This window comes from Phaethon aethereus, assembly GCF_964289735.1.
Source record: "Phaethon aethereus genome assembly, chromosome: 3".
NCBI lineage: Eukaryota > Metazoa > Chordata > Aves > Phaethontiformes > Phaethontidae > Phaethon > Phaethon aethereus.
Window position 1 is genome coordinate 123,838,525 of NC_138576.1, and position 27,036 is coordinate 123,865,560.

At 38.6% G+C, this 27,036-nt stretch overlaps 1 protein-coding gene across 1 annotated transcript; it reads left to right on the forward strand.

The window, feature by feature from the left end:
• Positions 1–1,109: 1,109 nt before the first annotated feature.
• On the forward strand, positions 1,110–4,526 carry MKKS (MKKS centrosomal shuttling protein; the record flags this gene model as incomplete). Its single annotated transcript, XM_081998495.1, has 4 exons — positions 1,110–2,100; positions 2,624–2,799; positions 3,495–3,605; positions 4,086–4,526. The coding sequence occupies 4 exons, from the start codon at positions 1,110–1,112 to the stop codon at positions 4,524–4,526; spliced, it is 1,719 nt and encodes a 572-aa protein (XP_081854621.1).
• Positions 4,527–27,036: the final 22,510 nt, after the last annotated feature.

Below are 27,036 nucleotides of genomic sequence, written 5' to 3' on the forward strand. Positions count from 1 at the left end.
TGATTGGGTCTGCAACAGTGTCCTTTCAGGTTTGAAACAGCCCAGAAATAATTGTGATGTTATGTAGTAACATATTTTGTGTTGTTAGTAGGTATGGTAATTACAATAGAAATTAAGTATGGGAGAAGTCTTAATACTGTAGAGATTAGATAGAGATATTTATTTACATTTCTAAATTTTGAAGTGTTCAAGAACTGAAAAAATTGTATGTTAGATATCTTGAAGTAATAAACCGTTCTTTCAGAGGCAGAGATTTTTTGAAGTTGTCTGAACATTAAAAGCTTTTGTTTCTGAAGTGATTGCTTGGGAAGCAGTGCTGAGTAGTTCAGTTCTTTTGTTCTTGAGTAAAAACAGGTTGACATCATTGCAGTTTTGCCACTTTCATGCAATTCAGTGCAGTTTATAGTGGCCTGTTACTTACAGACCTACAGGTAAAACGGTATATAAACGGGTGGCCAGAATTGAAGGTATTAACAAACATGTATCATTTGTGTACTATATGCTTGCATCACATGTAATATTAATAGACTTTCTCAATTAAAAAGCATTATAGTTTGGTATTTGTCCTTATGTGAATGTTTTGTGAAAAATAAAATAGCATTTCAAGCTATGCAATATTGTCATAAGATTATCCTAATACCTATGTTTTTTATTGTAGGTATGATTAGCTTTGAAGCTTTTCATCTGTGAGTGTTGCCAGAAGAAGAGATGAGGAAAGGTAGCTGGAGTAGAAAGAACTTTCTGCTCGTGGCAGGACTGTCACTTATAGGTGTCCATTTTGGAAGCATGCTTGTAAACTTTGTTGCAAAAAAATCTGTTCGATCACATTCAGAAGCTAAAAAGGAGGATCATTGTGAATGAAATAGCTTACTGCTGTCACTATGTACCAATGTCACAATAGGATTTAATCCTCATTTTAAGAGGTAGGTGACGAGCAGGCATAGAAATGTTGTTATTGCAATGTATGTACTGTTTCACATTTAAAGTAATAATCCTTGGCTCTAAATAATTAAAATGTACTACTTTAAATTGAAAAAGTGCTATGAATTATAGATCCAAGTAAAAATGAAATCTGTTTTCTTGACCAGAATTAAAATCTTACATTGAAAATGTCTCGTCTTGAAGCTAAAAAACCTCCATTATTTAGTAGTGAACCTTTAACTAAAGATAGAGTTATTCAGTCACTCTCCCTGCTGAGCAGAGTATTAAGATCTTGCTATGGTCCTGCTGGTAGACTCAAACAGCTCCACAATGGTGTGGGAGGCTACGTTTGTACAACTTCACAATCTTCAGCCATACTCAGTCGCCTTTCTGTCAGTCATCCTGTGTTAAGTGTTTTGATGGCCTCTGTACAGAACCATATATCTCGCTTCAGTGACTGTGGCTTATTTACTGCCATTCTTTGCTGTAGCTTGATTGAAAACTTTAAAAGCCTAAATATTGCATCTTGCACTGTCATTAAAATAAGCAAACATCTTCTGAGTTTATGTATGGACTACCTCAAATCTGAGGCATGTGGTTGCCGAGTATCTGTGGATTTTAGCAGTGTGGAGACTCTTCTTTGTTTGGTACGTAGTGTATTAAGAAGCAAACCTGCTTGCATGCTTAATAAAACAGAAGTTGATCATCTTGCCATGCTGATTTTAAAGGCTTTTATATTTGCTGTTCCATGTCATGTTGAGACTAATGCTGTTTTAGGAAAGTGTGTAATAGTACCTGTGAAAGGTAGAAGAGTTATGGATTCTACAGTTCTTCCTGGGCTACTGATAGAAACACCAGAAATCCAATTGGCAAAACCACTTACTGTCAAAAGGACTTGTTCAAACATGATCAAGATAGCGCTTTTCTGTGTGTCCATGTCAGGAGACACTTTCAACCCTGAAGAAGGAACTATAACAGTCCATCATGGAATTTCTCTAGAAATGGCAGAGCTGAATCAGTTGCTTAATATAGGAAAGCAGCTGGTTAATGATGGGGTTGGCCTTGTAGTGTGTCAGAAAGTTATCCATCCATCTTTGAAACAGTACCTGAAAGAGAACAATGTCATCGCTGTGGACAGAGCTGGGCTATCCCTGGTGGAACCTCTGAGTCGGATGACAGGTAACAAGCAAGCTTTCTGTACTATACAATTGTCCTTAATGTTCATCTCATAATGAAAACCTATCTAGGTGGGTGGTGTTGCAGAGTAAAGAGTCTCTTACTTCTGGCTGTATCCTATCTTAGCAGCTGAGCAAGAGTTGTTCTTTCCTGGTCTGAAAAACTTCTTTTTTTAAGGTGGGATTGGTCTTTTGCAGGCTCTAATGATGACATACTGCACATGTGGTTACTGATTGCTGCATGAGGGATATCCAGTTATAGTAATTGTTATCAAATATAGATTATTTTCAAATTCTTAATGCAAATAAAACAATTACTTATTGTATCTTCAGCTGTCATTGTCTTGCATGTTGAAAACATGTTGGTTTCTGTTTGTGATTTCCTGTGTAGACTGAAATGTTAGGTGTTGGAGAATAAATATAATGTAAAAAGCCAAGAGAAAAAATGTTCATGCTTTATGAAATGCAACACATAGCTGTTCTGGTTACTAATACCTAAGTGTTCTCTGCTTTTCTTAATTGGACAGGTTCAAAGCCTATAGCTTCCATACATTTGTTGTCTGCTAGTTCTTACGGCAGTTTGAAAGATGTGTGTATTGAGAGTGTTGCTTCAAAACATTTTGTGCATCTAATTCCTGACAACACAGTTGTCTGCAGCTTGATACTCTGTAACAGAAATGAAACCGCATGGGATGAACTGAAGGTAGGCAAATTTTCTCGAAATCTTCCTTGAAAAGTCACGTTTTTAATGGAAAAAAAAAAAATGAGAAATAGATACAGTGAGTTTAGAAAAGTGATCTTTCAGTACTTAAATGGAGCTCAGAGTTTAGGTATAGGTATACAACTTCAAGAAAGCAATTCAGAAATGCCTTGTTTCCAGACTTCAAAATCCTTGAAGTGCCCATGTTCATTTAATGCCTCTATTTTAATATGGGAAGCTGCTTAGAGACAGAAACATTTTTCACCTGTTCTTGAGGCTAGTGCTGGATAACCATTTTCATTCTCATTACTTGGTGTATGAGAGCATAAAGAAAAAATTGCCCAGCAAAAGACCAGCAGCAATACCTGAAATGATAGTCAAGCATAGTTTTGCATTGAATAGTTGCTCTAGAAATGTCATTGATACTGATTGACTTTTTATATATAACCTTGTTTTGCAGAAAGAAGGAGTAAAATACAGCGTTTTTTCCCTACTTTTCTATACCAAGTGTGGACAAATAAAGACAATCTCTCATTAAAGTGAACATGGTTTTAGAAATCACTCAGCAGCTTTATATCCATATGTAATTCAAGTGCATGAAGTCTGTAAAAGAAACTACTGAAAATTCCAGTAGTTTTTTCAATGGGGGCAAATCCTATTAATCATGGTATGTCTAATGACATTCATATGGTTTTCAGTGTGCCTGTGAAACTGCAGAACATGTATTACAGTTAACAATCAAGGAACCTTTGGCATTATTAGGAGGTGGCTGTACAGAAACTCACCTGGCTTCGTATATAAGACACAAGGTATGCAAGACAAGGGGTTTTTTAAAGCTGCTTAATATACTTACGAAACAAGAATTTATGTAGAATCACTAACAACAGTTAAAACGGTTGTCTTTTCTAGATTAATGTAGCATTTTTGCTGTCTAACTACTAATATAAAACAAAGGGATCTATTTGAAGCACCAAGTGCTAATTACATCTTTCAGACTTGTTAATACTGTATTTGTACTTGTTAGGCATTCTTTAGGTATCTATTATAGTAAGTGCTTGGTTTTTAAGTGTTAAAATGTGTAGAGTTTTTATATTGAAAGATAATCATGCAGAACTCGGCTTTAACATCTCTAGAGATCTTTCCTATTGTGGAATAATCATGTGAACAACTTTTTGTTAGGACTGAACTATGTGCTTAAAAAAGGCAACAGTATGATATATGTTTGATTGAAAATTACTTCTGTAAAACAGTGTTTTAATTTTGTTTTCTTGGTTTTTGTCTTTTTTTAGACTTGTAGTCTGTCCACCAGCAGTTTTAAAGATATAGATTGTTCTCAGACACAATACCAGTTGGTTGCTGATGGTTTTTGCTGTTCCCTGGAGTCTGTAGCTTGCTCTCTGAATCATGATGATGGAGAAATTCTTACAGACATGGTTTATGGACACTGTTGGTTTGTTCCACCAGGTTTTCCCTCTGTCTCTAATTGGTCAGATTTAGTTTCAAAATGTGGCTGTGGGATTAATAATAACACTGAGAATCTCAACTGGAGGCTTTTGCAAGGCCAATTTGGCTCCCCTATTACACAGGGCTGCCCTAAAGAGCCCTCAGTAAAGGTTGCTGACTTTCTGACATTGGACTGTTTTGCTGCAAAGTGTAGTGGCCTACAAGTAGCTCTGGAGACAGCCAATCTGATTTTGGATCTCTCATATGTAATTGAAGATCAAAATTAGCTCTGATCTTATGTGAATTGTGTTGCACAGCAAGATTCTTAATTGAAAGCAGAGAAATATATGAAGTGTTAAGATACTTTAAATGGTTACAATATGGACAACAGACAGAAATTTTAAATCAGACAGTTGGCTATTAAGTACTCTTCTGATTGTTACGCTCCTGTGCCCTCAAGCATTCTTAAATGTTTAACATTTTGTTAGGAACTGTTAAATGATTAGCCAAATATACAATGAATCATAGTAACATATGACTTGGGAGTAGTCAAATTAGAGTATTCAAAAGAGTGAATGACACTTTATTTCCTTTGCTTTAGAGCTAACAAATGTCCAAAACTTTGCTTGTCATCTTCAAAGGAATGAGAAAAATGGATTCCCTTGCTGAGAAAGCATGTGTTATGGATTAAAATTTATGTAGTCTCAGCAAAAGCTTTACACATTCAAACAGACTCTTGTATTGCAGTGGAACTTTATCACTGATATTTTTAATTTTGTAGGTAAAAAGGAACACTTTCCTTCACAAATATCTTGAGCCACTTGTTTGCAAATTTTGGTCTGAAGATCTTGTCACTGTGTACTATATGCAGTTTCTGTTTCTAAATGGCTGGAGGATTTTCATTCATGTAATTTATTTAGGAAGTTACTAAAAATCAGTGTGGAGATCTTAAGGTAGCAGGTAGGTTATGGAATACCCGAAAAGAAATGGGAGACTGTGGAAAAAAACTCTTGTAAAGTGGATCTTGATTGTCTTCTGTGGAATACAGGACAGTATAAATAATGATTGTATCATTTAAGCAAAGTTGCAAAATGAATGTCCCACTTAGCATTCAGTTAACTCTTTGACTGTGCATAGCTGCTTTTCTGTTAATGAGGCCTTAAGCTGCTCAGGCTTGTTTTGATCTTTAAATAAGGCTGTAGACTGAATGATCGAAACTTTTCTCATTTTCAGCTTGCATGCAAGATCAAAAGGGGTGTTAGAGTTTCTTGCTTAAACTAATTTTCTTTGCCCCTTTTCTTCTCCCTCTGTCTTACTCACAAGGGACAAATTGTTCATGACATACTTTTCCAGAAAACATCCGAGTTACTAATAGACTAGTCTGCTTACTTGCTTCCTGGTCTCAAGTTTTTAATGTATTTACTGAGTATAAGCAGTAGAATTGTCTTGTATAACTCAGTTTTGAAATATGTAATTAAAACCAGATCTTCCAGACCTTTTGTACAAAGTCCTCTTCATTTTAAGAGCATAAATAATTATTTTCTCACTGGAAAAAATGAAAAGTTGTTTAAAGTTCTTTATCTTTTTATGACCTGAAATGATTGCTTCAGTGCTATAAGACATCCTTTGAGAATTTGTGGAAGGACGTTACAAGGGTTGAGATGGAGGCTGTTCAAAGTTGGTTACTAAAAAGGCTGCTTTCATATCTTGATCCTCCCATATACCATGAACCATATGAAAATATCAGGAATAATGAAGCCAAATGATGGTGTATATCTTAAGGCACAGAAGAATCTTGGTAATACTTCATCTGGTTATGAGTCTCTAACTCACTGTTGACTTAGAGTATTTTACTTCCTATAATAGCAGCTTGTGCAGTGCAAAAATGTTGAGTTTAGTGACTACAGCTGTGATGTGAAAATTAAAACAATATTTAAGTAGATGTAGTTGCTAATGTTCTTTTGTCTTGGTATCTGAAGCTCCTATAAAACCGTTGTTAGCTCTGAGTCTGTTCTTCCTTCTCCAGCTTTAGGAAAATCACACACTAGAAAATTCTGAAAAAATTACATTTAAGTTTTGGCGAGTAGGTAGAAATTCCCTTATACCTGAACTAAAGATTGTTACATAGTTTCAGTAACAATGAATTTCTGTCTCCCAGTGTGACTGATAAGGATAAATAGGCAGCTGGCACTGCTGTTTATGAGCAGATCAGATTCAGTTCTCAGTTGTGCTACAGTACAACCTTGAACCTTTAGTGGTTAGTGTTACCCTGCCATTAGGGAGTAACATAGGAGGAATACAACTTTGAATACTGTTTAAAATGCAAGTAAGTAGAGTTTTGGCTCTTAATCTAAGAGCATCATCAAAGTAACTTTGAACTCCCATGTTTCCTGGTAAAACTTAGGTGCAAAACCAGTGAGTTCTCTCCCCTGTGTTTTCAAATTGACAAAATCAAATATCCCTAGCTGTAAGTCCTCTTAGAAGCCGCTATGGTTTTATTCCTGTTCCCCTTGGGATTTAAAGTTTGTTCAGTAGGAAAAATTAGTGTTACACAAGTAGTATTAAGAGACAAATCTTTTCCTATCATGGCCTCAGTCATGTCTGACTTCCACAGATTGCTCAGAAGCTATGAATTTAAATTTTAATAATTCTACTGGTAGTGCACAAGAAAGAACATTAATCTCCAGCCTACTCAGCTGTGTAAGTGCTCCAGGCCTAGCAGGAGCAAAAAGTGCTGATATTATAATCACTCAGGTCAGCATATTTAAGTAAGATGCCAGTTTAACACAGTTGCTCCTCAGTTCAGTATTCCATTTGCTATTTAAAACTTCAAAGTGAAGAAGACCTGAAAATGCTGATTAATTTAGGGTTCTGCAGTATTCTAGTACTGCATCCTATTTCAAGTAGACATACCATTAAATATTACTACTTTGGTATTGGCAAAGAATGCAGAATACCTGCTTTCACTGATTCTGCTACTGATTTGTGAATTTGTAGAGTCACTCTGAGCCATATCTGAAGTCTTTTTCTGTCTATTTCCCTACCTAGAAAACGGGAACAAAGATAACTCTTCTTAAAGTGTGGAGATCTGTGGATGAAGGGTTCTAATCCATATGTAAAGTGAAGAACTACCTGCTGCACAGGAACAAAGAAATAATTCAAAAAAAACATAAATACAAACTTAAATCTGTGCTAAAATATTTTATTAAGGGAACTTTGGCCAGGATTTATGTAGACTCCTTAAACTAGTCTGCTAGGTAAAACTCTCCTTTTCTCCCTGTATATTGAACCTGAATGCATTTTGTTTTCCTCTGAAATTTAAGCAGCAGTATATTACTGTTGCAAACAGTAATCCAATTTATTGCCTTACACCTTAAGCTTATGCACCATGAGAAGTGTGACCTTATTGCCCTGTGCAGGAATGGTTGAACTTCAACAGGAGCACTGTCAAACACCTCACTAATCCTTACTGTATCGTATATGTTTTCTAAGTCTGCACTCTGCATGTGTTTCAGATGAGATCTTCATATGATGCAACTGGTATACCTCCTCAAAGACAAGGTAGAAACAGATTCATGACTTCAGGAAACCTAACCCTACTGTATTAGTAGCATAACACTGATTTTTCAGGAGAGTTTGGACATTTTTAGGCTAACCCACTGTTACAGGGTTAGATCTGTCCCAGTAAGGGAAGATGGCATTTATTGTTGTCAAAGCTTGTAGGAGAAATACTGTGTGGAATATCACAAGCACAGTAAAGCAGGTACAAAACAATTCACCTCACCCAAAACCTGAACTTTTGAATTTTACTTGTGCCTTCACTTTGCTGTGCTGAGTAGCAAAATGTGTTTGTCACATTTTTGAGCAATACCATGTGAACTGAGTCATGCAAGTACTAGGCTTTTCAGTCTCAGAAAAAAACAATATGAGTCAGCCAATGTCATAGGAAGAACTTTAACTGGATTTGCATTTACTACTGTCCGGAAGATGCAGAAACAGTCTGTTTATTGCAAAGAGGCTGCCTCCAGCATGCTTATATTCTGTGCAGGTAGGCTTTTTGAAGTCAGTTGCTAGTCACATTACAGTGTTTATTTTGAGAATTTTAGTAGCTTTTATCCAGTGATGTAAATGAGTTGTCTCTACTGACAACCAGGTAGAAATAATTTGCACGTTACTAATAAATAACTTTTTGGCCTGTAACTCTGTCATCTTAAATGCTCAGTTAAGAAATATCTTTACTTTTTGTCTATATACATTGCACTGTATAAATTAGTCATGCATGTAATAAGCTCAAAAGTATATACATATTTATTCTTTATGCTGTAGGCAGAAATGTAGTCACAGCATATATAGGTACAGCCACTATGTCATTAGTCCAGGCATCAATAAAATTAATTGCAGAATAGATTCCAGGATTAGGCTGGGTGCTTTGTGTCCTTAGCTGTGCTGACTTCCATTATTCTTGACCTAGATTTACATTAAACATACATAAATATCTTGTAGACATATTTCCTGCAGAATTTTATTTTCATACCTTACTACAAACATCTTAACAAGCTTTTATTCAAGCTTTCATGTACCTTGAAGGACACTGCCATGTACCGTCTGGCTTCTGTGAACTGATGGCTGGTGTCTTTGTTTTCTGTCCTGACAACATGAGCTCTCTTCAGGTACACATTAAATACATGTTAAATACTAGCTGCTTATTATAACACAATCACATGTTGTCTGCTAAGCAGTTGTGTGGCAGCATTCCACAACATCAACAGCTATTCCTTATCAATAACTTTTTATAAACTGTTACTTTAACTCTCTCTAATCTTGAAAAGCCATCCTTAGTATCTTCTCCCTTAAGACTTATGATATTGTTAGTCTGATCTGTTGCATCTGGTGAGTACCAGGTTAAAAAAGGGAGGTTGGGGGAAAAGAGTTCCCTAGTCCGTAGTGATGACTCAGAAATACTCAGAGTCATTGCTTGTGTGTGGGGCTGTGCAGGATCCCCTGCTGATGGATGGTGTACTCAAGGGCGATGACTGAGTGATTTTTTCAGGTAATTTTCAGAACTCCGATTGTTTCAGTTCTTGGAAGACTTTGACAGGCAGAAGCAAAACTATCCCACCCTCATTTATTGTTCCTTGTTCATGTGGCAGCAGAGCCTAAGCTCTAGCAGGGTTTTTGTCTTGGGGTTTCTGGTACATTTAATTGGATTATGAGTGTGCTTCTGCAGGTGAATCTCTGTGGGTTCTCCATGGCTGGCTGCCAGGCGCCTGCCCAGCCACTTGCTGGAAAACAGCACGAAAAATTTCTCCTGGGTCAAGATAAAGCTTCTCCCCCTGTGTTTCTTGCACTTTCCCTCCTCGGTTCTCACTGCTGAGTCCTCTTTTTACCTTTTTTTAAGTCTATTTATGCTGAGGTGCTGCCAGCATGGCTGAGGGGCTGTTGGAAGCGGCTGGAACCGGCTGGAACCAGTCCCTTGCCACAGAGGCTGTGCAGCCCCTCCCGCCAATGCCTCGGAAATGCCTCGCAGGACGACATTTTGTGAGCCCTCTTACTCGGTGTTGAAGGATGTGGAAAACTTGCTGATTTCAAAGAAACTTGGCAGAGGGGAAAGAGCCAAGGAAGAGCACTAGATGTTAGCAAAGCTTAATCCAAGAGGGGATCCTGAAGAAAAAAAGGTTTTGCTTGTATGGTGAGCGCTTCAAGGAGGGACATGTGCCACTCCTGGGGATCAACCAGCCAAAAGGGCTGACCTCCAAAAACAGGCAGGGGCAAAGAAAAACCCAACTTCTGTTGGACGGGGATGCTGTAAAGATGTGGTTGCTGATGGCTGTTCTCTAGGGTAGGTGTGACGGGGGCCATGCTCCCCTAAGTGGCAGACCCCTGGGACCTACCTGTGGAGAAACAAGGGTTCGTAGGTGTGCTTAAAAACCGAGGAGCTTCTGGAAATGGGCACACTCTGGGGAGGCTGAGATGGCTTCCCAGTATCTCTGAGAAGGGGAATGGCCCAAGAGCTGCTTCATGTGGAGCTGCCTGGCTGGAGGTCAGATGGGAGAACCACCTACGTGCACCCATAAAAGCCTCCTTAAGTGTGGTCTGAGGATACGAGCATGTATGTGATGTAGCCGGAGGATCAACTCACAGCCCTGCATGAGTGTTGCTATCCATGAGATGATTCCAAAAAGTGAGTTTTTCTATATTTACTTTGCACCAGCACAGTGCCTACTAAACAGGGGTGTATGTGGCATGGCCATCTGTCTATGCCAGCCTTTTTTTCTCCTTTTTTTTTTTTGCTTTCCATTGCTTCGTTTTTAAGCAACCAAGCAAATATTCTGTAACTAACAAAGATAGGACAAATAATTCACTTGATTTTACATGCCTTAACCCTGGCCTCCTGTTTTTCTTTTTTGTTGGGGTCAGACAACAGAGATGAGAACAGGAAAATTAGGTTTTTAATTTGTACCTGAGTTCTTGGGTGTTTAAAATTATGATCTTGGAAAATGTCTCCTGAAACTGTCTGTACCTGTATGGCATAAGTGTCATGTAGTTCTGTGATCAGCATTGCACCGACTTCCATGCTTTCTGTTTGGCCCAGGTATCTTTGTTGAATCAGGTCTTGAGCTGTCCTGTTGTGATGCTTTACTTGTAAATGTGAATTTGTCCACAAGTTACGCTTTTTTCAGTATTATACATAGGCACTGAAGTGTTTGGTCTGGCCACTGAAATGTGTTAATGTTCCCCAGCTGGGAACATTTCTGATTGAAAATTGCTCTCAGCTGAAACATGATTAATCAGGCAGTAGCTAACACAGTGGAAGATGTCCCTGCTGTCTCTTACCTTTGATGTAAACTGTTTAATATGTGTTGGTAATTAGAAGAATATAATACAAAATGCTAAGAAAATGGAATACTTGAACCCTGTGTTGAATAATCCAGTCTTTATTTTTTTTATTGGTATGGTACAGGACTTTCCAAATAAAGTATTCATCTCCAAAGAAAAGCAGCAGAGAAATTAGTTTAGGTTTTAATAATGAAAATTGCTGTGTAAAATCCTCCTTTGAGTACTGAAATATTACAGTGTCAAATAAGAGAAGCTGTATGTACTTGATGTCTATGTGAATGTAAAATCTCCTCAAGGACTTCTTTATATCAATGTTCAACAGAATAGCAGCTTTCTGAGAGAAGTGTGAGCACACATGCATCCTGTTTTTAGGATGTTAAGAAGATGCATTGCATATGTTTAGTCAAAATGGCTGCTAAATGGAAAATCTTCTTCCTAAATCTGCATGCGAAACAGCAGATGTCACTCCAGTCTTTCTCTACGTGGACCAGAGAAGAATTTGCTCCCGTACAAGAATAATTTGTGTGTGACATTATTGCTTATGATTAATATTGTGTATGTTAAGGAATAGATACAATACATTACAGAATTTCTAAGGTTAACCATGGATTATTGTTTTACCTACTAGAGAAACACTCTGTTGCTGGACTGTCTCCACTTGGGTCTGTGTATGATGGCATGGGGTGGAATCAATTTATGAAGAGGCATGGGCAATGAGTAGCAACACATACCTTTCTCTAATGCATGGCTTATGTTTAAGACAGTGGACTTAGTTATTACCTGAGGAAAAATATACAGTTGCATGGTTGAATTGTTCTAAACAATTGTCTTGGTATTGCATTATGGCTCTTAAGTTCACGATTATAAGCGTCCGCAAACTCCGTAGTAGATGTTTTGAGTAATCAGGTGTTATCTTGACAATGTGGTTTTCAGTGTTTGGATGGTTTTCGTGTGTTGGTTTGGTTTTGTAAGCTGTTAGGAATCTAAAGCCTACTTTGATCTTGGCTCTAAAGACATGAGAGTAGAAAGCAAGATTTTTCTGTTTTCTAGGTTATTCTTAGTTGCTTAAACTCTTACTTTTAGGCACAAAGTCCTCCAGGACTACATCTGAATCTAGTGCCCAAGTTAGGGGAAGGAAGATGGAGTTGTTCTTATTGGGGGGGGAAGTTTTACAACATCAAAATGCACTTTACAGGAAAAGAACTGGTGTTTTGTGTTTGGAGTTTTTATTAAAATAACAGTATATCTGCTTTAAAAAAATAAACTTAATGAGCCTGTGTTGTTACAGAAGGCGAAAGCTGAGGAATTGTAGGTATCTTTGTCACTACACAAAAGCATAAATTTTTTGTGTTTACCTGTAAATTCAATCCCAATTATTTTTCTCCTGAGCCTTGGATCTTAGTAGTATTGAAAGTTCTGCTGTTTTAAAAGCTTTGCAAGCTCATACAGCCTCTGCTCAAGTAAATGCACAATCTAAATTCTGTTAATACGTTTTGGTATTTTAAATAACTGATTTTTTGCTTCCACCCTTAAGCCATAAATTTTTAATCTTGTGATTATTTTGAGAGGGATGGGAAGGAAAACTCAGGTTTTTTCCCTTTTTTGTTTCCTCTTTTAAATCCACAGCAACATTAAGTGATCAAAAAGACCTGAACTTACCATTTTTAAAAAGTAATTGTAAGAAAATTACTTTTGGGCATTAGACACGCTATCCTGGGGCGGGGGTGGGAAGGGGGAATACCTTGAGTAGTTCTTGACAGTGCCTTAAAGTGCCTGTGAGCAGTATCTGAACGTTTTGGGGACATAATTGTTGACTATGAAATGCCCAGTCTTCAAGAGAGTTGTCTGTGTGAACTGAACAAAAAAACAAGGATTGAGCTTTGCCTAGGAATAGTTCTACCTCTGAGATAAAGCAGAGGTGAGTTTGTGTTTTGCTGACAGACATTTTGCCTGAAGCTTTGCATAGTGAAAGATGTTGCAGATAGTTACATTTTTAACAAGTTAATATTAATCTCTCTTGAATATGCCTACCAGCCTTAGGACTACTTGTATTATTGGGAAATAAAAGTTTATTTGCCACAATGCTTTGATCATACACAGCAGTTGTTGCAAGGCGCTGGGCAGGTGGTATTAAAGGATTCCAAATAAATGTGCAAATCTGCTTTGGAAATCATTTATTTCTTCTGCTGTGAGGCATTGTGGCAAGGCTGCCAGGCTTACTGTGAGTTTTGCCTTCATCACTGGCTTGCTGTTGCTAGAATTGCAAGTCTGCCTTACTTATCTGTATTGATATTTATAGCCCCAAATAGAGAATATTTGCCAGCCTAAATAATGACTAGGCACGGAGAGTGGCAAACCCAGCAGTAATTGTAAGGCACAAAATCAATTCCATAGCTGTAATAAATACCATTTTAAAAGCAGCCAAGAAATGCAGTATAGTGAGTAGATTTGGAGCCACAGGCCAAAAAATTATTTCTATACGGGGGGGAAGAAAATGATTTTATCACAATTGTGTAGAAAGGCTCCCTGAATAGAGAATAGGTAATAAGAACAGACTATCCCTGAATAGAGAATGGGCAATAAGAACAGAATAGTTCGTGTGGCAAGTATGCTATGGTCTTTACTGTGCCTTTAGAGGAAAGAATGCCTGAACAAACAAAAAAAATCGGTGTTGCATATATAAGTTCCACCTTTATTTGGTAAAGATGGGCAGACTATGTCCAGTATGCTTGTCACTAGCATTCAGTAGTGTTTCATCAAGAATTGGTCTAAATTCCTATGCAGATGTATTCTTTATAGTCATCACAGGAAAAAAGGATTGGCCCTACCCAAGGATCTGGCTATCAGAAGAAGTCTAGCTGAATGTGAGGTTTGTCTTTATTGTGGGCAAGTCACTTAGATACGAACTTTTTGCCATAAAGAGACATCCAGGAGCAGAAATGCTGTACTTCAGCCTCTTCCTGGCAGGATTCTCAGGCACAGTTTGATGATAAATCAGGTTGAAGAGATTATCTCAACAGGAGGTTCTTCGTATGATGAATTTGAAGACAGTTGTAGGTCTGTGTGGTTCTGGACATTGTCAGAGTATGGCAGGCTGTGCTCTGTGTACACCTTGGTGGAGAACCTGGAGATTTTGTGTGAAAAGTGAGTGTCTTCCAAAAATTCTCAGCTTCAGCTAGACAGTAGGTGCAGGAACTGCTGCATTCCCAGAGCTCACACGAACACTTACTGGTTTCTTTTGCCCTTAATGTACCAGGAGGATGTTGTAGTGCTGGGCATTCAGCTTGTCTTGCAAGAGATGGAGTTGATGAGATTCTGGCCTTTTTGAAAAATGTTTCTTTTTATTTTGATTGTCTGATGTGTTAAGCATTTTTTTGCTTCCTTGTGTTAATGGACGGATTACAATGACTTGTACGGTAAGAAAAACTGTAAATCTGGTTTTATTCTAGTTTTTAAAAAGGGAAATATTCAAAATTTGCACCAGATCTTAGGAATGTCAAGGAGACTTCTGTCTCCTCTTTGTCCTAGGAGCGTGGAAAAGTGTCATTTCCCCACCACTATGTTGATCATTTTGTCTGTTCCTTGACACTTTGAGTACAGAAGGCACAAAACAAGGTACAGACCAAAAAGATGGTCCCTCTCCTCAAAAGTTAGACACAAAGGAATAAGCACACTCTCAAATGAGATAAAATTATCTTTATTCTCTACAGTGGCCTTTAAATGCTGATGGAAGAACAGCAAGAACTCTCCTGGACTGCTCTTTTAGCTTCTAGCAATCAGCAGGTTAAGGACTTTTCTGGGTCAGGCTGCATCTGGATTGCCAGTTTTAACATGCACCGGTAGGACTATTTCTCAGTTATGCCTAAATGTGTATTTCTTTATGTATGTCCATATTGGGAGCAACTATTTCAAAATCTGTCTCAAAAGAAAATAAGGAGACAAAGTAAGCAAGTGCTGAATTGAGATTTCAGATCTGTGAAGGAGTATGTCTAGGGCTGAACCTTGCTTGGGCTAGTTCTGACTAACACTAGTAACTAAAAGTTATGGTGAAAACATTGAAATGGCCAGATGAGATACAAAAGTGTTTACATGGACTATCTCTGAGGCCCTGGGCCATGCTTTAGTGAGAGATATTCAGGCTCTGCTTTGGTCATAAGAATCATGAGATCATTTAGGTCACTTTTATCCACTTTGGGGACAGAGAAGGAGAGCTGAGCTTAAGATCCAAACCAATTTATCATGTGACAGCAGGAAAAGAAATCTGAAAGTTGTGCATGTCCTATTCTTAAATTCTGTAGTTGTCCCTGTTCTGCCCACCCATACTGAATGCCATCTCTTCTATAGCTCACAGAATCAGATGAGTCATAATACAAAAGACTTAGAGGTTAAATTGCCTAGAGGGCTTCATAGTGAATGTACTCCAGACATTCTGTAATGGTATTTGAGATGCTTTAGGTTCCTCATGTCTAAATGGTCACATTCCTCCAAGTAAACCAATTCACAAAATTATTTTAAGCATGCAAAACACAGATTAAGAAAGATAACTGCAAAGCACAGCTCAGGCTGGACAAACAACCTGTGATGGAGTACTGTCCTCTGCAGCAGAATCAGCCTTGGATTATTTATAATCTAAGTGCTCGTAGTAAGAGACCACAGGGTGAATTTAACATACCTTTTAATGTACACTGGGGACTTAACTTTGGACTTGTTTTTTGTTGTGATGATAAATACAGTAAAATAAGCTCTATTTGTTGTTGTTTGTTTTTTTTTTTAATGGGGACAAAGAAAGTTAGAAGTGACCCACTTAGATGTAGTCGGTATTCTACTGATCAAGACATTCACCTGAGAATTATTCCTGTGCTGTCTCCCACAGTCCATGGGAGTGCCCTAACTACCAGGCTGAATCTTCTGAGAGGAAAAAACCCATGTGTATTTCCTGTTTTCTATTTAAAAAACAAATATTGTTCTTCAGTCAGAACTGCCTGCATATAAAATAAAGGGCATAGTCAGCCTGACTTTGTTAGATAATCCCACAGAGCAAATGTAGAGGGGTGCAGATTCCAGATAGATTAGAAGAGGAAGCCCAACTTAAGATGCTGTAGGTCTCACTTTGGGTGAGAAGAGGTGGTGTTTGATCTTTTGTCTTGTGAGTCTTAAACTCATGTCTTCTGAGATTTTCTGCTTTAAATCCACATCCTTATAAATTAAAAAGTGTTTGTTTGATCTGGACGTTTGGGATTTTGCAGTTCTATACCCATTGGTTCTCCCATACCTGTGTGTGAAATTAATATCAAAGTTCATGTTGCATTGAACGTTGAAACCTTTGAGATGCGCTTGCTATCAAGGATGAAATGGCTACTTCTAGTAGTATGGAGCTTTTTGGCAAATTGTTGGACTAGGGAAACAAGTATAAGAGAAGAAATCTGTGCTTTTTGCTCAATTTTTGTCTGGAGTAACTATGCAAATCAAAAGATCTGCTTCTCTGCTTTTGCTGCTTTTCTTCCCTCTGCTATTTGTATACTTTAACACTTTTGTCAGCTGCAGATGGGCAATAAGTGAAGGACATAGAAAGTGGCAGGTGTCCAATCCTTCCAAACCCAATCCCATTTTAGCAAAATAAAAAGAAAATAAAAAAAAATTGGCTGCTATGATAAGACTAAGTCATCAATTACTCTGGCTTGCTGCAATGCTGTCATGGGACTGGTCAGGCTGCTGTGGTAAGGCAGATACCTTACTCCCAATCCTTTGGTTTAATTTGCACAAAATACTTGCAAAATTTGGAATGGTGATAAAGTTGAGTTGCAAGTGTACTTTTTACATTTCTTTTGGTATTGGACACATCTATTGCCAGAGCAGCTCAGGCCTTAGCAGTACTTGTCCTCTACCTGCAATACACCAGTGAAACACTGCAGTGGTGCTTATGTTGGTTCACAAAACTGGCAAGTGAAATATATAAGACTCATGGCAAATCTTTTAAAGAACAAGCTGTTGAACCTGGATCCACTGTGTGTTTTTGGGAATAGCAAGACCAAAGAGGTCAAACCCCCAGTGGTCTGGCCAGGCCCTGTGCTTTTGTTGTTGAACTGTAGCAGTTTGACGCACTGCCTTTTAATGCAAATAAGTGATGACTGATACTAAAACAATGCTGTGCTATAAGTTGAGGATTTCAACAGTTAATTTGTAGATGTTTCAGTCCTCTATATAGAAGGTGTGGGTCAACTGGTTGTGACTACTAACCTTTGCCACTGTGCCATGTCTGCTCATTAAACAGATATGTTTAGGCCATTGCCCATGCAGTCAGTCTATCCTTCCGCTTTCTCATTATCCCCTTTGGAATAAACAATGGTTTGGGTTCCTGCTTCCCTGGTATTTTGCGGGTTTTTTGCTTGGTTTTTTTTTTTTTTTCAAGTGAAATGGGTTAAGTTAGAGAAGAATAGCCAGCACACTAGTGCCATTGGGGGAATGACATGATGGCCAAGAATTTTTCTTGAAAAAGGGAGCCAAAGCAGATAGCAATAGGGGAAAGTGTAAAGTCAGTTTTAAGCTAACAGTAGTGGTGCTCTGTAATGATCTGGATTCAGCCATTAGCTATCTGTGTGGTATACAGTGCTCTAAGGAAGAGCTAGCCTGGGTAAACAAAGGAACTAAAGCTGGAGTTTTTTTCATATTGAAAGTGTTTATTTGGGTCTATATTTATAACCATTTTATTTAATAAATATCTCTGTTTAAGAGGTACTGTTATGCCATATGTTTCAACAAATCTAGTGTCACAGAAGTCCTGACTGCTGAAAAGCATTTTATGAAATGTTTAGTCTTTTTTTGCCTTTTCAGTGGGTAAAAGCAATGTATGAAGTCATACACAGTGTATCCAGGTGGTACTGTTCTTCTGAGACCTATCTAAAAAACACCACTCTTCTGTGGTTTTAAAAGCAGCAGAGCTAGAGATCCAGGTTGGTTTGAATTTTCCACTTTACTGGTGTGTCCAGGATAAATGCAAGTAGCTTTTTCCATAATGACTGAGTGGAGTATGAATTCTATCTTTTTTTTAATAAGGTCAAGCTAGTGTATTGCTTTGGGGTGCCAGGTACAATTTTGGTCTGTAAAGTAAGTTTTATATTGAAAATTAGTATCTAATGGGTCCAACATTTTTTAAAAATACAGTATATAAAGCAGCTTCCACCAAACATGTCAGTTTCCTTTCCATATCTGGCCATGACTGTCTCAGGATTTCTATTTTTAAAACAAATGTTTATTTTCCTTATACAAGCCCATGTGTCCTGGACTATATCTGAAAATGCTCTTTTCCATAAATAAATAATTCTATTTAAAAATAAAATAAATGTTTTCCAATTTATTTGCTAGATTCATCTATTGGTCTGCCCTAATTTTAGGGGGGGGGTGGAGAGTGTGGGGATGACTTTCTTTTCTATGAGATTAGTGGGAGTGATCTCCAGCAGCAAAAAGCCAGGGATGTAGTTTGTGTACTTGGAGAAATTGAGAAACTTTTTTCTTTAATGCTTGCCTGTTGGTACTTATTTGAATTGCACAGCCAGGAGTGTCATGACATTCAGAAGAGCGAGTTACATGAGTGTTCAATGCTTCTGTCATGTTAAAGATAACCATATAGTCTCGGAGCAGTGCCATGTAACATGCAGCATCTCACTACATGGTGTTGTCATGGCTCAAGCAAATCCCCTCCGTGTAACCCATCATTTGCTCTGTTTTAAAATGGATCTTTTCATACTAGAAAAAGTCTGGGGTCACTTCAACAGGTACTTGTTACTGTGGTTCAACACTTAAATTTGCATCTTTATTACAAAGGACATGTCTTAATAGGGCTTACAGCTCTTGACCAGCTATCTCACATTGAGTCATCTTGACCTGTATCTCACAGGTAAAGTGACTGTGACTGTAGTCACCTGCTATAGATAAAGGGACCTGATATCCAAAAGGTGCCAAGCATTATCTTTTTAGAAGAAATGGCAGTGTTCAGATTTTTGCACTAGTCACAAACTGTTTTATAGCAAAAATCAGGAGTCATATCTGACAATCATCATCCTGCAGTAGGTTTGTGGTTTTCTGCTTCACGCCTACTCATAACTCCCTGTTGCTGTGACTCAACAGCAGGAGTGCTTCTGCGCTTCTGTGGCTGGCCTAGAGCTATGCTAGTCATTGTATTGGTAACTTGCATCTAGGCAGTCCTCTTGGTTCTGATACATTTTGATTACTTGATGTGAGCCCTGTGCTCTGCACAGGCTAGTACTTATCCTGAGCTTACTGTGAACAAGGTGTTGGCTCTTCAGTGGTTAGTGGGCTTCCTGTGTACTCCCAGCCTCTTTGCTTGCTGACAGGCTGTCTCTGCTTTTTATCAGATCTCTTACAGCTAGCTGGGCCACACAACAGATCGTTTCCTCTGGAAAAAAACCTCAACGCTCTTACTCTCCATACGTATTGCATGTTTTCGCTGTATGCACTTCTCCTTTTCCAGTGATCCCAGGGCATCTTATCTCTGTAGCTGATCCAGTGCTTGGATGTCTTCTGTATTGGTGTATTCCGTCAGCAGAATTTCTTTACAAAAAAAAGAGGTGTCTTTACGTTTTACCTGGATATCCCATTCCATGTGCTTGGCTAATTGAGTATGGAAATCTTAAAGGCAGAACCGATAGAGGTAAACTATTCAACCAGCGTTCAGAATTCAGTGCTATAATGTATAATCCGCTTGCTGAAAGAAAGTGTTCTGAGAATAAAATGTATTTTTGTTACTGAATAGTTCTTGTAATGAAAATATGGGAGTTTTGCACAAAAGAGAAAGAAGTAAAACAAAATACCAAAGCCCTTTTGTTGTTTTAGTAGCACAGAGCAAATAAATGTTTAACATGAAAGGAAATATGGGTAGGATTAAAGTAATCATTAACTAAACTAGTTTCTCTGCAGGAACTTGATCGAATCCATTTGAGCCTATTGCTTTGGGATCTCCTCCTTTTTCAGAGTGTGTTTCAGGTTAAAATACAATGAAGCATTGCTTGATCACCCCAGGATATGATGAAAATAGGATTACTGGAAGGTTTTTGAGGAGAAGAACTGGTGCTCTGTAATTTGAGTGTTTAAACACTTGAAACTGGCTCATTAAATTAAAGGTTACTCAATAAGAGTGAGTATTAAGTGGCTGCCTTAAGTTATTATATAGCAATTACAAGGTTGGTTTTTTAAGAAAGGATATTTCATGTGTATATTTGAAGGTAATGGAAAATCTTGGTATAATTCTGATTAGAAATCAAGCAAGAAACTTGTGGGGAACAGAATTGTGCAGGAATAGAAGGGATAGTCAGAGATCACAGGACACAGAATTGTCTTAGTTTTGCCAAGTACAGGACTCCTTAGTGTTCTTGGTCCAGTAGTTGATCAAGAGATTTCTAGGCTTAGCCAGCTGAAGCAAGGATGGGATTTTTGCTGGGGGCAGTTTACCAAAATAATTTGTCACTATCTTTGTGTTCTTCCATCTCAAAACAGCAAGTAAAAGCAGCAAGCACTCTGTCACAAAGGGGATCCTTTGTTCTGGCTGCTATGCACAGACACTCCAAAATTCCTTGGTGCACATCCCCAGGAACACAAACTCATGGGCAATGACAGAATAAATTACCAGGATTTTTGGCCCATTGACTTGTAGCAAGTATTCTTCAGTCTTCATTTCTTACAACTCCTAAATTAGTTTCCTAAATTCCTTCTGCTTTCTATCCAGATTAAACTAAGGTTTTCAAGTAAAATTTTCCAAAATACTCATTTTTATCAATAACTCTGAATTTAGATACATATTTTTAAATCCTACAGTTTCTTCTTTAAAGCAGCTAAGGTGTTTTGTCTGTATGTTGGGACTTTGGTAGTTCCTATCTTGAATGCAAAGTCAGTGTCCTCCTTTTCCTCCTGGCATTATTATGACTTTGTGAAAGACATTCCGCAGTATAGAAAGCCTGAAAAATTTGTCAGAGCTTTCTGAAGATCTGATTCACTTCATCCCAGTAGTGGATTGACTATTATTAGTCCAAGCCCTGTTGTACTGATCTTTATGTCCCTTGATCTTTTTAGGGAACTTGATCTTTTTAGGGAACTGCTTCAAGTGATGTTCAGTCTATCTGGATCTATCTGGATTCTCACACACCCATTGTGCATGTATATTGTTGCTCCTAAGGCAGCTGCCTCTTAACCATTGTAGTGGCAAATGTAGTAGAAAGTTGCTGGAAAATTCTGACAGAAGGGGAAATATCATGCAGGTAGTTTTCATTTTATACATAGAAAGATCTGAGGCTGTAAGTGACTCTTCACAACTGCGACTGTAAGAGTGTGGATCACCAGAAGGCCTCAAATGTAAGACTGCCCTGAGAGTTAGGATAGAAGATGAACACTGAGCCTCTGAGGGTCTGTATCAGGCAATCAGGAAATTTGTGAGTTTGGATGAGAGATTTTACTATTCTTTAAGAAAGAAACTATTTAAGAAAGAAAATAAAAGAAAATAACAAAGAAAATAATCATAGTTGCTGTACTCTGAGGGTAAAAAAAAAAAAAAAGCCTCATTGCTTAAATGATAGGAGCTGATGGTAAAGATCTGAATCAGCCTCCAGAAAGTAACGAACGAATTAATTCAGATCCTTTTCAGATAGGAGGGTTCCCTCTGTTTCAGTTGACTGCTTTACTTTAGCCTTTTTTCATCTTGTCCTGTCAGTTTTCACAATGTCAGCCACATGCATTCCTGGGAAGCCATTCACTGCAATGGCTTTCCAAATTTTTATGTTTTAATATGCTTTCATACGTGTGCATGTATATGTATGTATATAATTTTCTTTTTTTTTGCTCGGTGCTCTAGTCAAGAGAACTGTCCTTCATGAAGTGTTAATCTCAAGTTGAGTCTAAATCATGTCTACAGAAGTACAGTGGAAAATCAAATAAGTACTCTTTTGTTCATCTGCTCAAAAATGTGGTATTTTTGACATATTCAGATCATCAGTAAGGCCTACCTCTTCCTTTATATGTGTTTGTGCAGCTAATAGAATTATGGTGAGGATATTGTATGTGCAACAGAGGGCAAATGCAGGCATCATACAGCAAGAAACCTGTCCCATATCCCTAGTTTTGGGATAATCTGTAACCTTAATTTCTTATAAAATACTCTTCATGCCCATTTACTAATCTTGACTGTCCTCTGGGGGGTTTGGGGTGTGAACAAACAGCCACAAGCAGTTCTACCCTTTGGCAGCAGGAGTTTTACTGTGTATCTGGTTAATTCCTTGTAAATCATGGTGCAAGTGTCTGCTCTCCTTGTCTAGGAAGGCTCGGGTACTCTTCTACTGCAGTGTTAAATAACCAGATATAATGATTTAACTTTGCAGATATACAAAATTTAACTCCTGAGATTTCTGTCTTGAAGCAGTGGATGATAAGCATACCTGCACTTCCTGCAAAAAGTTTAGTGAGCTTGGCTTCTTCCTGCTGTTACAAATGCAGTAACAGCAGGAAGCTTAAATATAAACACAGACTTGGAGTCCCTGTTTTCAGTTTAAAAATAAAATAAATCCATGTGTACTGATTGCAGTACAGAGAAGCTTGAAAATACAAATCTGACAGTTTCCAATCAAGTGAAAAATTAAAACTGTAAGAACAATCTTTTGGTCTACCTTATAAAGGGGGGGCACTGGAGGGGCTTTAAAGGTTTGACATGATTAATACTGGTTTTAGAAATGTGGGTTAGATTAGTGTGTGTTAGGGGACTCAAGTGGGGAGTCATGATGAATTTTATCCCAGAGATGCATAAGGAGCACATTTGCTTTCCCCACTGACGTGTGTAGTGAGACATGCTTTCCCATCGCACAGTTGATCATGTCTATTAGCGCTGTAGCTTCTGCGGAGGTTTTAATTTCTTTTTTTCTACCTCCAGCCTTCACACTTTCTGGCTTTGCCATGTCCATCCCAGCTCGAGGAATTGGACAAGCCACTTCCTTCTTTCCCATGGGCAGTGAGTTCAATTTTTCCCAGAAGTGTGAGCCGTAGGAAACCTAAGGAACAGCCTGTTCCTCCATTGTAGTGTTATATAATTAATGGGCTTGTGAGACCTCTGACATCTCTGCAGTGAGAGGACTAGCTGACTGACATGCAGCCAAAGGAAAAACTGGAGGTACAGGAGTAGAAGAGGACCCTGCTGTTTTGGAGGGGATGGCGAATGTCATTGTTATCCTGATACTGTCAGAAAAGTTCTCTGTTTTTTTGTTAGGGCCTCATCAAATAATAGGCACATGCTAATTTATTTGGCAGTTAACAAAGTAGATTCTGTCACAGTCTTTCACTTTTTCTTCTGGACATGAGGGGATTAAAAACAGAAGAATGAAGAAGGAAAACAGCCAGATGTCAGTAGCTGTCCACTGTCAATCCTTGCTGCTTTTCCACATCATCTTTGTGGCAAGGGTAGAAAGCAAAACACAGGAGAGGCATTCAAATCTGCACTGTTTTTTGTTTTGGGAGGGGGTTGATTTTTTTTCTTTTGAGGGAGAAGTTGCTAGTTGTCAAAGGCATAAATGGGTCATGTAGCTGCTGCATCTTAAAAATAAAATCATTGGCAGGCTTCCCTGCCTGCAATGTAGTGTGCTGAATTTCAATGAAAATCACCCAAATGTACAGAGCTCATAGGCAGATCAGAATGCTGCAATATAAAATGCTGCAGCATACACTTCCAGGCAACTTCCGTGCCATTTGATTTGCTTGTTCATAAATCTTTTCTCAATCAAAGTACTATTATTTTTTTCAGATGAATATCTAGATTCTGAACCGAGCAACATTAATAATACTCTCCATTTCCTGTTCCATACTCATATAGGGGCTGACAGTTACTTTGAAAATATAAAATATTTTCTTCTGAAAACAGTCAATTTAAAAGGCAAAAAACCAAATCCAAAACCTATGGTTTTGAAGGAGTGGAAAAAATAGTTTATTGTCACCATTCATTTTGACAGACATGAAGACTGTCTTGCTCAGACTGTTGAGCATTCTCTTTTCCCTTTGCTCTCTTTTTTTCCCTAGTGCTTTGACTATGCCAAAACTATCACAGATGTGAGACAGCAATATAGGATTATTGGATGATTGCTGTTTAACCAGCCTCCTGGCTGGTTAACAACTGCTGTGTTGATGCTGGCATTGTTCCCCATGCTAGTTAGCCGTTAGTTCATTTCTACCATGTTATGCTTCTATCACAGTAGTGTGCCAGGTAATGTGTGTAAACATACTGCAAAGTATGTGTGATCAAGGCTAAATCATCAGCTGGGCTGGGATGAAATCTCTAGAGCTTCTCTTGGATTCTCTTCTGGTATCTCCTATCAACATTAAGTGCAGACTGAAAAAAGAAAGCGTCACGTCTTTTTATTTCTGTATTCTTCCCATCAGTCTCAGATTTTTTTTGGCTGTTCTTCATCCACAAACTGATATTATCTAAATGACTAGTAGTAAATTGTATAAGGTGGAGGAATAGAAGAATGACATGTACATATGGCTGGTAGTGGAGTCTCCGTCCTCATATCTCATCTAGTGTCTGAATGCAAGTGCTGAAAGAGCAGGAAGAGGTTTGAGTCTGGTGTGACCAGTAAGTGAATTTCCTAGTGGAGGGCGTGCATCCTTTTCACAGGGTGGAATCTTTCTCCAGAAGGGCTAGAACCATTTTAGTACATTCCCCTAAAGCCCTGCCACTTATGTCTGGCAAACACACAGCAGGTTCTCAATTTTCCTGCTGCTGGATGGTGCAGCAGCATCACAGAAGATGAAGATGGGTGTCTATCTTCTCTCCTTTGACAGCACATCATGCATGAGTGATATTAATGTATTTTCAGTTCTATGTCTCAACCTAAACTCGGTGTCAGACCTAACGTATAAGCTTTAGAGGAACTGGTGGCTGTGGTTTGGCAAGATCCTTTATGAGGTTGCTCAGGGATGGAAGTCTTGGTAGTGATCAGCAACTGGGGAGCTCCCTGTGACTGATATGTCTAGCAAAATTGTCAGTAGAAGGAAGGGCTTTTCTCTGAATACTTGAATCACATGATTTTACCTTCACTGATGGTACTGAGTATCTAGCTGCCTTTGACATTTTATCTAGTTACTGCAGACAAATTATTCCTCCTGCATTTTTACATCAGGTAGCATTTGCTCGTGTGAAGTTTGTCTATGGTAAGCAATGTCTGATATCACTGGGCTGTGGGGTTCATATTCTCCAAATATTAACATTTCCATGTGTAATATCTAAAGGGGATGTTGACTACATTTCAATCTAAATGAATCTCATTTATGTTTGTTTTGAAAACATTAGCTGTCCTATCTTTCCTTCTTCCTGGTGGTTAATTTTCCCATATTTAATCTTGCTGGTTGTGTAATTGGCAGTTGGGTTCACTTCAGTTGATAGAAGACCTCACTCTGAAGGGAAGCATGTTACCAAAATGCGTATACTAATCTTATTAGATGAAAGCATTTTTGTTTAAATGGGTAATGATTAGACTATATCTTCAGTATCTCTTCAAGAGTGGCTATAGGCCTATAGCTGATTGCTGTTCCTGGGGGCTCATGTGGTGTTTCCTGAGTCATGTAACTGAACAGAGGCAAAGGGAAATGGTTTCTCCTAATTGTAAGTGACAAACTCTGTCTTGCTTCCCATGCTGAAATCACTGTATTGTTTTGTTTTCAAATATCATCGGAATAAGCAATATGATACAGTGCATGTTGGGATGTACATGAAATCTGTTTTTTTTTATCCTCCCCCTAACTGAATCCACTCTATTTTATTCCTAGCTGTGCCTGCAGCTGAAGTCATGTGGTAGTACATCTGCTTTACACCACCAGGACCATTTTACATAATTCATTATGTGAAACCACAATGTCAGCTGCTAATCCAGGCTAATCCAGCACTTCCCTGAAGAGCTGCATTAACAAATCTTGCTTCAGCATTTTCAGCTCAGCCCTTAATGGCTAGTGGTCCACTGGACAGCATGTGGTGCACAGAGCTCAGGGGAGGTCAAGCCAGGGTGTGCAGAGCCACAAGTTTTCGTTCATCCCTAATGACTGCAGCCGTCCAGGGCAAGGCTGCAGCAGAAAGCCGTGGGGGGTGCGCTGCTGGTCTTGCTTCTCAGCCCTCTGCAGAGACTACAGGGACACAAGTAGATGTGGTGCCTGGGAGAGCCAGCACTGAAAGCAAACTGCTGATGTGCCAAGACAGGCAGAGCCCCTAGTCTGCATCAGTGACTTCTAAAACAAATCCTGATGAGCACATCTCTGGGACACTGCAGATTGTGGTGCGTCCCTGCATCCCTGCAGGGCCAAATCCAATATCTATCCAGAAATCCTATTTGTTTCCCTGAGGGTGAGTGGGGGGTACAGTAGTTTCTGCAAATTGCAAGGGTATAGTTTGGGGGGTGTGTGAAGGTGGAGGGGGTTTTGTTTGCTTTTTGCTTTGTTTTTTTTTTTTTTATCTGTCCTGTCAGGCAATGCCTCCTGGCATTTGGGGGAAGGAGGTCTCCTAAATGGCAGAGAACAGCTGAACATGTTCTCCTCATGGGGAGCCTGCGAGAGTTAAGAGCTCAGGCTGGACTCACACAGAAATTGTTGAATTTCAGGCTGCTGCTTCAGAGCCTCCTTTTTCACTATTACAGGTCTTAGCACCCCTTTGTTGAAAATGACTTAAAGCTGTTTTCTTTTTTAACTTACCCTTAAGTCCTTATTTCTGACTGAATTTTTTTCTACCTACGCATTTATATGGCCCTATTGTCCTGGTATAGCTCTGTACATCTTGGCCCAGCCTGAAAAGAAAAATGGAGCTTATTACTTTTAATTTTTTTTTTTTTTTTTTTTGCAAATGTAGATGTTTAGGTCTGATTTTTATCCTGAAACTGCTCTGATGGAGATGATGGCACAATCTTATGTCTCCAGAGTCAAGAGAGCACA